Source organism: Clupea harengus, chromosome 17 (genome assembly GCF_900700415.2).
Source record: "Clupea harengus chromosome 17, Ch_v2.0.2, whole genome shotgun sequence".
Lineage (NCBI taxonomy): Eukaryota > Metazoa > Chordata > Actinopteri > Clupeiformes > Clupeidae > Clupea > Clupea harengus.
In genome coordinates, this window is record NC_045168.1 from 22,423,687 (window position 1) to 22,435,855 (window position 12,169).

Below are 12,169 nucleotides of genomic sequence, written 5' to 3' on the forward strand. Positions count from 1 at the left end.
TGATCTCAGCTGCCTGCTAAAAATCTGATAGCTGTGTGTGTTTTTATTTCTCCTCTCCCAGGGCTTATTATGTATCCAGCTCATTATTAATGCCCCTATCGCTGTCCCTAACCATCTTTACTGTGTCGTCCCACATTCAACATGTGTTGTCCCGCCCTATACTACTGGAGTATTTTAATACACTAGTTGCAGTTGTAATTGGACGATTTATTCAGCATGATATCAGTGTGTACATTCTTTCACTTAGTTTCTAGTATTTTACTCAGTTAGCTCTGCATTTTTTTTGTGTAAATACGTTATTTCGGAGGGATTTGTGGCGCAAGCAGCATCCCCGACCATGAATGGGCCTGAACGCCCACAGGGACCCGGGTTCGAATCCGACCCGCGGTCATTTCCCGATCCCACTCCCCATCTCTCTCTAGCTCATTTCCTGTCTACCTTCACTATCCTGTCTGATAAAAGGCTAAAAGCCCAAAAATAAATCTTTAAAAAAAAGATATTATTATATACTAAAGATGGTATTTCATTGGCATATCTTCAGGCACTCTTATGCTACTGTGAGATTATTAGGCGTGATCCCTGAGCTCATCCTTCTCTTGCTGTCTCAGTACACTAAGAAGCCTTAACGCTCATTTAGAAATGGCCTCTCATATCAAATCAATTGGTGGGAAATATTTGTATGTGAGCTGATGCCATTTTGAACCTTTGTTCCTTATTAATTGTCTTTGTGTGAAACGCACACAAAAAAAAAAACACTGAATGGATCTCTGAGATAATAAAGCATTTACATGGTATAGACAGAGACACAAAATGGACACTTGCAAAGTTCAAGTCTGTTATGTGAGCAAAGTCTTGTGGACTTAGCTGTCCTCTCCTGTGCCTGTTGCAGGGCTGGACCCCAGTCAGTTCCGGGCGCAGCAGCGGCAGCAGCGGGAGGAGGAGACTGACGGCCTGTTGGGGGCGCCGGCACAGCTGACAGACGAGGAGCGTTACCGTGACTGCGAGAGGTTCACCTTCACCTGCCCTCAGTGTGGCACTGACAACATCTACGACAACGTGTTCGAAGGAGCTGTGCGTAGACCAAACAACCTGACCCTGTTTGTTACATGTTTTCACCTGTCTATTTATGCCACCATAGTTTGAACTGCACAAGTTATCAAGCGTAACACGACTGGTTAGCACTACCTGGGTTCTGTGAAGCTCAAAGGAGGGTGACATAGACCAAGCAGTTGCCTTTCTTTCCTGATGATTATTGTCCAGTTTAAACCAAAATGGCACGGACAACACCGGTGTAATACTAACAAACACCCAAGCAGACACCGATCAGTTCAGTGTTGTAGACTTCAAAATAGTACTAGCCTTTACCAAAGCTCTTAAAACAGATTTATTTGTTTTTTAAAACTACAGAAATGCTCCAGTTGTATTTGAAAGTCTATTACCTTTCTGTTTGCAGGCTATGGGTACTACTGCTTCTCTCATAGCATTTTGTGCTTCATGCTATTTAACTGTCACAGTTGATGCAATGCTAACTGTTGGTTTGTTGATGCTAAAGTGATCCTTTAAATTACACTCAATTTTGAAACGTGCAAATACCTCCGGCAACTTAAAGGGCAAGCATCTGAGTTAGCGCACACTTCCTTAGCGGAACCATGACGTAGTTTCCTTCCTAGTCACTCTGGGTGAGATTGGCAGGGTGTTTGTGTTTGTGTGTGTGTGTGTGTGTGTGTGTGTGTGTGTGTGTGTGTGTGTGTGTGTGTGTGTGTGCGCGTGCGCGTGTGTGTGTGTGCTGATGGAACGGAGTGGAGCAAAACTGGGGGTCGGACCCCAGGTGTTTATGTCCTGTTTTCCTGGCACGAGCAGGCCTGGGATGCAGAGCCTCCAGGGCTTTTATATTTAGCCGACAGTTTGTGTGTGTGTGTGTGTGTAAAGAGGCAGGGTGGGGGGGGGTGTGTGTGGGGGTGTGTGTAGAGGCAGGGTGGGGGGGGGATTTGGGCTTTGGCGTGCCACTCATAAGCACTCTGTCCTGCTCCCAGCTCTGGCGGGCATCAGTCGTAGTGCGGGGCCGAGGTCAGTGGAAAGAGAGGGGGGTGTGGAGGGCTGGCCTTATCAGTCTCTAATTAAGAGCTTTAGACACAGCTTTCTCTTGTCTCGGAGAAACTCATAAAAAGTGACATCCACTCCCCCTCTGCCCCAAGGCCTGTCCTCCCCTCCGTCTGGAGAATTCACACTCTCTCAGGCACGGAAGAGGAACAGCCCATTCCAACACACACACATGGACATACACACACTCACTGAGAGTCCCCTACAAGAGTCACACACTACGGCAGGAAAGACATATCCATCTCACTTGAGTGTGGGTGCTTACACACACACACACACAAGACACTTACTGGAGTCGTAGAAGGCGTCATGCACTCACACAAGACTATGACTCACAGCGAAGCACTGACTTCGCTTGCTCTCACACACACACACACACACACACACACACATTCCTAGACATGTTTGCTAACCCCCATCTCTACATCAAACCCAACATTTGGTTTCTTAGGGAACACTGAAAAAAAAAGATTCCTCCTTGTTCACTTCTATCACTTTTGCTCACACACACTCACACACTTTTCCATATGCCGATAAGGTTGAGTATTAATTAGGAAGCGGAGTATGGCTGTACAGCACACACACACACACGTGTGGGAGATGAAGGGAACGATGGATAAGGGCAGAGGAAAGCCTTGACTCTACACGGCCGGGGGGGGGGGGGGGGGGGGGGGAGAGCTCTTATCAGGACAGACGAAGTGAGGGAGGAGAGGAGGAATGCAAACACTTTGACGGAGGAAGAAATAGAACGGAGAGGATGAAACAGGAGAGAAGGAACAGGAAGTGTGTGTGTGTGTGTGTGTGTGTGTGTAAGGGATGGTCTTCCGTTTGCAGATGTCTAAAACGTCTCTACATCCCCAAGTCAGAGAAAAACACACCCTTGGATCTCCCTGGACTGGGTGGACTTGGGCCTTCACTTATTACTACCACCATTATTCTCTGCATTAATTCGTAGGCCGCAACAGTTTCTTTGCCAGTCAACAACGATCACATGTCAAGTGTCCAGTGAAATGCCTTTCTTAGATTCAGGTCACGGATGACCTGCTGCACTGTAGTTTCATGTTTGAATGCTATATGTGTGTGTGTGTGTGTGTGTGTGTGTGTTTTCATAAGCATAAACACCCTTTGACCCTTTCTCTTCAATGGAGCATTTTAAATCTGTTAAATCTGACTTTGCCTTTGCCATCATAGTTGTGGTCCTCTCTATGAAACGTGAAGCACCTTGAGGACACTGAAGTTCATCATAGTTAACTAGAGTTGCAGCGGTCATCAACAGCCCCCTCTGACCACTTAGCCCTGCCCACTGAAAGTACTCTCACCTGGGGGTGGGTGCTGTGAAAGGTCCCCCCTCCAAAAAGAACCAGTCACCGAGCCAGCATGGAGGGTTTTCTTGTGCCGTCACAGGAGAGACAAGGCTGAAGGCTTAATGGTTCCACCCCACTGGGCTCTTTCCCTCTAAGTGTTTAAGTCGACTGAAGCACCTGGACTGGGTTGTTTAGTGTGGGGTAGAGTGGGAAGAGTGTTGCTGTGTAGTGTACGGTGACCACGGGACAGTGTTCTGATGTTTGATTGGTCAATTCTAAGAATGCTTTTCATGCTTTCCTATCTTTTGGATAAATGTTTTAACTTGATGCCCTGTTGTGTGTGTGTGTGTGTGTGTGTGTGTGTGTGTGTGTGTGTGTTTCTGGTCTGCTGTGACAGGGGTCAAAGATCGAGCCGAGTCTGCTGCGATGCTGCCAGGTGTCTTGTGAGGGGCGCCCTGTCGACCACCACACCCAGATCGGCAACAAGCTGCTGCTGGACGTACGCCGCCACATCAGGAAATACTATAGTGTAAGTGAGCTGAGCCTCAAAACATAGACAAAAGCTCAACCTCAGACTGCACTGAAATGCTCTAAAAAGAGCACAGGCACTCAATTAAAATCCAGGGAATGCAAGTGTGTAAAAGGTACGTTTTTAGTCTAGCTTTAAAAGTCTCAATAAAGGCAGCTAATATGATATGTAATGGGAGACTATTCCATAATTTCTTGGTCCTTGTTAAAAGTCCAGCTCCTGCGTTTTGGACGACTTGCAGTTTATGAAGTGATACCTGGTAAATGCTAGAAAAGAATGCATTACAATGGTCCATTCTGGAAGAAATAAGAGTTTGGACCACCTTCTCACAAACTTTTAGGCACAGAACATTTTAGCTATTATCCTACATTGAAGCACTAACCACAGATTGTATTTGTGCTAATGTCTGCACTGGTGGGAAGGGAACCAAAGATATTTTCTGTATTGTGTTCATTAACTTTTAGGAAGCTATTTCCCATCCATAGCTTCATATTTTCTAGGCAGTTAAAAAAGACGTTGTAAACTAGGGCTGAACGATTTGTGAAAATAATCTAATCGCGATTTCTTTACCAAAATATTGCGATTGCGATTCGATATGCGATTTTTTATTTTTTATCCTCTTTTTTTCCGAACAAAACGTAATGAATGATTTAAATATGACCAACACAATATTAGATACATTTAGTGTAAAATATTCTTTCCCACATTTTACATTTTTACAGAAACAAGAACAACAAATCGGTTGCTTTGCCACTGTGCATTTAAGTAATTTAAAAAAAGTAATTTTAAGTATAAACACTAGGCATGCACTTTTTAAACACTGTGTGCAAAATGTACCATATTTAAAAAAAATAGGACACCATCAGCACTGACCACAAAGGTCCTATCAGATAAATAAGATGCAAACCACTCAAGTGCTTTTCCCCTTACCCCAACGCAATGCTTTACCCTCTCAAGCCAATGAGCAAGTGTAAAATGTAAATGTATATATTATTTTCAGTCGAACACAGATATGTACACACACAAACATTCTCCAACACATATTTGCCTACATGATGGAAGGTAGCTTTACACACACACATTCAATCTCTTTTTCTCTCTCTCTCTCACATACACCCACACACAGGCGTGTGCGCACACGCACATAATCACACACTCACGCTCTCCACTCATACATACAAACACACACACACACACACACACACACACACACACACACACACACACACACTGTCATTCACATACTCGCATTCACACACATGCACCCCCACAGCATTATATAGACTTCTCTTTACCCCACTGCCTACTAGCTGGCTATCTGTTTGTTAATAAATATTTGGTATGGGAATCTCAGGGCCCCATGCCTGTGTGCATCACTGCTAAGAGATCTCAAAATTATGGCCCAGAAATCAGCGTGACGGCCAAATGCTTACAGTTGCACATTTCAGATGCCGGAAAAGTAGCTGCAATGCTGAGTGAGACCATTTAAAATCCCTGATTGACCTGAGACAGTCGCCACTCTCAAGTGATTGTGATTGTAGTTGGGTGGGCGAGGACTTGAAACCCCTGTTTAATTTGCATGCACTGCTGTTTGTTTATTCTGGCTCCTTATTGAATATGAGATGCTAATTTTAGCCGCTAGCCTCCCGGCGTTACCCGCTGTTTCTCCTGAGCACTGGTTTTCTGCTGCGGTGCAAATGGCTTCCAGCCGCCCCACCTTCCTCACTCCCCAACCAACCACCCACCCCCAAGCTCACACCTTGCGTCTTTCAGTCAGCACTTAATGTTTGTGGCTGGTTTGTGGTGCGTACCAGTTGTCCTCAGAAGTTGAAAATTCCCAGTTCCAAGTTGGAAATTTCAACAGGAACGCCCCCCTGTTATCGGAATTCCAACTCGGACGAACTTCAGCAACCCAGACTTCAGAATTTAAGATGACTGCCCCTTTCGAATCAACTTTATTAGCACTTCTGTCTTATTTGTGTCTCATTAAATCAGTCATACAAACAGTACTGTCCAACCTCTATCAGTGGACATGTTGCTACGGTGTTTGTATGTGCAAAATACCGCGTAATGCATTGATATCAACTGGTATTGCTAACATGATAACAATTGATATTGCCTTTTTTCTGACTTGTTACTGGAAGGCGGTCAACTCGGGTGTGATGTCATTCCCAACTCCGACTTCCCAACTAAATGGAACACACCATTAGAGTTTGTGCCGCCAACTTGACTGGTCGGAGACTGATCAGCCCTGGCGTTTTTTCCCCTGCTCCTAATGTGTAAAAGCGTGTGCATTTTAGTCCCTATACATCATAGGATCTTATTTCTGCCTTCGGGAAAGCAACAGGCAGGCTGTCATGGTGTGTTAAAGTGTTTCCTCACCCACTGGGGGGTTGGTTTAAGTGTGTTACCGCAGATCAACTGCTAGAGCAAGATGCTAATGACACCAATGACATGGGTTCAATTCCCAGGGGAGTACACAGATTAGTGAGATATGTATTCTCTAGATACGGTACATCACTTAAGGTAAATGACGGAAAAATGTTAATGTAAAGAACACAGGATATACTGAGGACCACTTAAGGGTTATTTCGACTAAAGCTGTGTTTGCGAACACCTTTTATAAACAGTTACAATACAGAAAACGAATGTCTTTCAGCAATAAGAAGGTTCCAGAATAAGAATTTTCCTCATAGTTTGGTGCCGTCGGTCAGGTTCTGGAACGCGGGCCGTATGCAGGCTGGAGTTAGGTAGGGGAGGAGGTGGGGTGGGGGTGGGGGGTGCAACTCTCCCACAGTGCTGTGCAGAAATCAATTAGCGGTGTGAATGTAGCCACCTCCCTCAGTAGTTCTGAGTCTCTCGCTCCCATTGTCACACCGAGTGAAACAGCTGCTGGCTTTGAATGCTAACACCCCCACTCTCTCTGCGCACACACACACACACACACACACACACACACACACACTAGGCTTAGGCTGAGCAGATCCCCTCCCTCTGCCAGTGCAATGAAGAGGGGTAATATTGTGTAATTAAGGATTCCTTTCAGCGGAGGGGAGAGCTCAAATAGAGCTGTTTGTTCGGGGAGATAGAGGGAGAAAGCCAGCCTGTGCGACGGCGCGAGAGGGGAGGGGAGGAGAGGGGAAGGAGGGCGAGCGAGAGAGAGAAAGGGGAGCGAATGAGTGGCTTACATGGTTACAGATTGGAAGTCGGCGTCTTGTTTGTGGAGTTTCCTGTCGAACAGCAGCAGCGAGGCATTAATCACCGGAGAAATTACAGCCACGTCCACCCTTCACCCCCACCCACCCAACTAGCCCCATGCCATTATCAATAAGGCAGCCCTTCTGGACACAAAGCAAATACACACTTTCTTCTCTCTCTCTCACTCTCACTCCCTCTGTCTCTTTTTCCCTTGCACTCTCTCCCTCCCTCTCTTACACTCTCTCTTACACACACACACACACTTGCTCCCTTGCTTTTCTCTCTTCCTCACGCCTGTCATCCCTTCCCTTGACTCCCCTGCCGTCCTCAGTCAAATGAGTAGTGTGGCCCCCCTTGTATTTACCCCCATTCTAATGTGGGTTGCCATGGCGTTTAACAAATTATTGCAATTATGTTCGTCACGCGGGTCGCCCTTGGTAACTGGCTGGGGGAATAGAGGGATTGAAGGAGGGGGAAAAACCGAGAGAAAGAAGAAGAAAAAAAAAAAAAAAGGAGGCGATAATCCTGTTTTGAACAAAAGGTCAAATTGCTGAATAGAAAAGGCTTGATTAAGCCGAAGATGTACAAAGTGGACCCGGTTTCTGGCCCATTCAGCCTCTTGCTGGAGCCGCGGCCGCCGGCCTGTAAGTACATCTGTTGATTACTGAAGTACAAAGCCGCCAGAGCCTGTTGTCTGGGGGCTTTTTTTTTATTTTTTTTTTTTATCCCGACCTGCTGTAATCGCAGCGGTTTTAAGCGAGTGAGAGAGTGTGAGCGAGCGAGCAAGCAAGGTTCAGCCACTGGAGGCGCTTAGAAAGAGAAGCAGCTGGATTGAGGGCACTGTGTGTGTGTGTGTGTGTGTGTGTGTGTGTGTGTGTGTGTGTGTGTGTGTGTGTGTGTGTGTGTGTGTGTGTGTGTGTGTGTGTGTGTGTGTGTGTGTGTGTGTGTGTGTGTGTGAGAGAGGGCAGGTGGATTTCTAGGGAGGATTTCTTTGTTGCATTCCTTCACGGTGAAATAAAAAAAGAGTAAATTCTTGATGCGCTCTCCAGTCTGTAGCCCTAGGGGTTATTGGTGCCTCGCCTTACCATTACTGTTAGCAGAACAACTTTGGCCTGATTTTGTAGATAGGAGGATTGCTGAGGTGGGGAACAGAAAAAAGAGATTGGATAATTTTAGGAGGACTATGATGGGAAGAAAAGGGGGGATGGCTAAAGAGAGAAGAAGAAGAAGATGAGGAGGAGAGAAGAGGGAACAGGACACAGAAAATGGAAAGAAAGAACGAGGGAAGAAAAAAGGAGCAGGAGGAGGGAAAGGACAACATGAAGATGGTGGATAGCGTGGACAAAAAAAGGAGAAGAAACGAGATGGAAAGGGCAATATCGGAAAGGAGGAAGAGAGAGGAAGGCATGGAGCTGCAGAACTGAAGAGAAGAGGAGAGGAAGAGAGGAGAGATGGAGGGCTGTGCTGTTTTCCGGTGCCTTGCTCTGATCCTTGGGCCTGGGGCTCAGCCTGGTGTTTGGTTAAATGATGTGGAACTCATTTGACGTGTGCAGAAGTGCCTGTGTTCACTGTGTCAGGTATCGACTGGTGTAATTATGCAATTATGCCCCTTTATCCTGGCACTCTCTCCCTCCCAGCCAGCGCTTAGTCGTTCAATTAGATGGTGTTTCTCTCTTGCTCCCTGTTTTTTCTATTTTCTTTTTTGCTCTTCTGCCCCCCCCCCCCCCCCCAACGCTTTCCTCATCAGTTACACTGCTGAGACGCCTGTACGAGTGTCTCTTAAATCAGCAGTCTTGTCTTTTTGTGTGTGTGTGTCTGATTTAAACTTTTGAATTAATAGCACTGGTGGGTTGAAATAGACCAGTGCAGAATAGGATAAAGAGAATATGTGTGTGTGTGTGTGTGTGTGTGTGTGTGTGTGTGTGTGTGTGTGTGTGTGTGTGTGTGTGTGTGTGTGTGTGTGTGTGTGTGTGTATTTATAAAATATTTACGTATTTTATATATTTCACTGTATGATTGGGTGATGTAGTGGGTTGTGTATAGTAGAGTGTGTATGGTGGGGTTTGTCAGGTGTGGGATTCTGTGAGGTATAATAGTATTTTTAGCTGTGTGTGTGTGTGTGTTTGGGGGGGGGGGGGGGGGGGGCTGAGGTGCAGGGTGTTTCTTCAGGGCTGTCTGCAGGTCTAGTCTGCACTATGAACCACTCCGTGTTGGCACTCATTCCAGAGGGCATGGTTGTGGGTCACTGGGCAGGTGCAGCGGAGGAGAAGGGCATCATGGGTCATTTCTTTTAGCCATCTTTCCATAGTAACTTGTTACTGGAGTTCAGCTGAGCAGTCTCAGGTCATTGGACGGTTTGTTTCTGCAACAGCTGTCTCTCTCTCTCTCTCTCTCTCTCTCTCTCTCTCTTTCTCTCTCTCTCTGTCTCTGTCCTGTTTCTCTCTCTCTCTCTCTCTCTCTCTCTGTCTCTGTCCTGTTTCTCTCTTACTATTTTTGTATTTATCCCACTGTGCTTGTCTGAATCATTTGGCTTTCCTCATGTGTCTTTACATCTTGCTTTCTCCCTTACACACACACACACACACACACACACACTCACTCCTCTCTCGCTCTCTCACTCGCTCTCTCGCTCTGTCCTGGCAAGCCCATGGGAACAGTCATGTTGGCTTAGGCCTGGGTCTCACACAGTAACAATGAAGGCCCAAGAGGCAAACAGCGATGTGATAACTTACACACACACACATACACACACACAAACCACACACACACACACTTTACAAAATGAAAATCAAACAGCACACATATGTCAAGATTCAATTACGCCTCCCGTCTCCCTTCCCATCTCCGAGATCCGCTGCTAATTATCCTCACAAGCCCTCCGCTTCTCCTCACCAACCGACACCCACGGGATTAATTAGGAAATTAAAAGGAGCTGTTGATACTGATAGGGTTGTGCTTCAGAACAATGGTGTTACCGCGCGCGTGTTTGTCCACGCAGGAAAGGTAGATAAGCCCAGGAGGCCGTCGGCTTTAACGCGAACGGAATACACCACAGATAAGCTTCAAAGAGACCCACTACAGTTAATCAGATTGCAGGAAATGGGACCAAATTAAACCATCCACAACTCTGTGTGTGTGTGTGTGTGTGTGTGTGTGTGTTTGGGAAAGTGGGTGGATACAGTAGTGGGCTGTGAGAGAGATTCTGTACGCCTGCATCTCTCTGTCTGCTGGCCTTATCTATCCCTCTCTCCGCCTGTCCTGTGTTCATCTCCCTCCATCCCTCTCTCAGCCTCACCTGAGTTCATCTCCCTCCATCCCTCTCTCCGCCTGTCCTCTGTTCATCTCCCTGCCAGTAACATCTGTCACACTTCCTTTCTGTTCTTTATTTTCGATCTCTCCTTCTCTTTGTTAGCTTAGTCAGTGTTGTTAACGTTTTGTGTCTCATCCTAACTCATCCTAAAACCTAAGCTTCTCTTCCACACCTCACCATGTACAGAATGACTTCAATGCAATTAGTGGTAGGTTAGTATTAAGGTGGTGATCACTTAAAAATCGCAGAGGGAAATAGTGAAATCAAAGCTATTGTAATAAAACCAATGAAGCCAGTAAACTGCTGTTGGATCTGTACATTGTGTGCCTGTGTCTTTGAAAGAAACTTTCTTTGCTCTGCCAAAGCCTTCTGTTGCCATGAATTTTGTTATAACCTCAATAATGTTTTTTGTCTAATGTGGACTTCAAATACCTGGCACTGACCATGATGGAACAGAAACTATTATGTTTTTTTCAGCTTGTACAATAAGTGACAGCTTAAATTTCGACTGCTTTAATTTCGACTGCTTTGTCGTTAAAATAACTGACAGGGTTGCCATGAAAACGACAGCAGTTTTTTGGCAGTCATGCTGTTTTCAAAAGGCTGGTCGCTGCACTTATTAGCGAAGTGAGTGTTCAAGTCGTCCGGTTGCTTTTTAGGAGTGCATGAAGACTATAGGAATTTGCACTCAACTTGTTAAACGTGCGTGGGAAGGTAGCTGCCAATGTTGCCAATCACTATTTCAATAAAAAAAAAATTATAGTATATTATATTTTCTGGCAAGTTAGTTTTGTCCAAGCACTTGGTGCTCCCAAACCCTTGGTGTAAAGGAGATGAGAATTTAGTGGAAGAAGAGTTTAGAGGTTTTGTGGCTAACTGTGATTGGAGGGATTGGTTTCAGGGTCCATGTTAAATGGTAACATGCTAAATGTTGGTGTGCTATAATAATCACTGTCCATCTGTTGCCAGTCAGATTGGTAATAATATAATAATATTGGCTAGGATATATACGCGTCTCAATCTATGCACTATGGTGTTCTGAAAGGGGGGCCTGCCATGAAACGTTTGGGAATCACTGTTCTGCTGGAACATCTTTGTGTAAATTGTCATCACACTTTGCCATGACGGGTCTAATCCCAAACTTTCTCTGACGACCTTTTCCGTTTGCCTCTTTTTTTTTTAAATTATTATTTATTTATTGTGGTTTATAATGTCGGCTCGTGTTAGATCATGACCTGGAACTTTGAGCAGACCTCAGCAAGACCACTGTAAGCCTACAAACTGACCGTGACACTTTAGTGTGTATGTCTGTGTCTGTCTGCATGTTTCTAGTTGGCCTCGTGTTTGGTCCATGTATCTCTCTCTTTGTTGTCCCCGTCCATCCGTCCGTCCGTCCGTCCTCTCTTTCACTCCTTCTCCCTATCTCAGTGGGGGGGGTGTGTGTGTGTGTGTGTGTGTGTGTGGGGCAGGTGGGAGAAGGGGAACATGGGGGTTTGTGGTAAGCTGTGTGTGTGTGTGAGAGAGGGAGAGTCGATGTGCATAAACGTTTATAAAGCTGCTTTGGTGTGTGTGTGTGTGTGTGTGTGTGTGTGTGTGTGTGTGTGCATGGCAGTGTGGTCGTTTGTCCATGATTCTCTGTGTGTGTGTGTGTGTGTGTGTGCGGGCGCAGTGGGCTCTGTCATTACAGGCAGACGGCAGGAGTAATGTGGGTAATACCCTGCTAATGAC

General features: G+C 45.8%; 1 protein-coding gene across 1 annotated transcript in view; it reads left to right on the top strand.

Annotated features, from left to right (window-relative positions):
* Positions 1-12,169, top strand: part of pola1 (polymerase (DNA directed), alpha 1) — a 66,165-nt gene that overhangs the window by 37,728 nt on the left and 16,268 nt on the right. The window contains exons 33-34 of the mRNA XM_031583843.2: positions 890-1,071; positions 3,802-3,933. Coding sequence (XP_031439703.1) covers positions 890-1,071; positions 3,802-3,933 — 314 coding nt within the window. The remainder of the gene's footprint in view (positions 1-889; positions 1,072-3,801; positions 3,934-12,169) is intronic.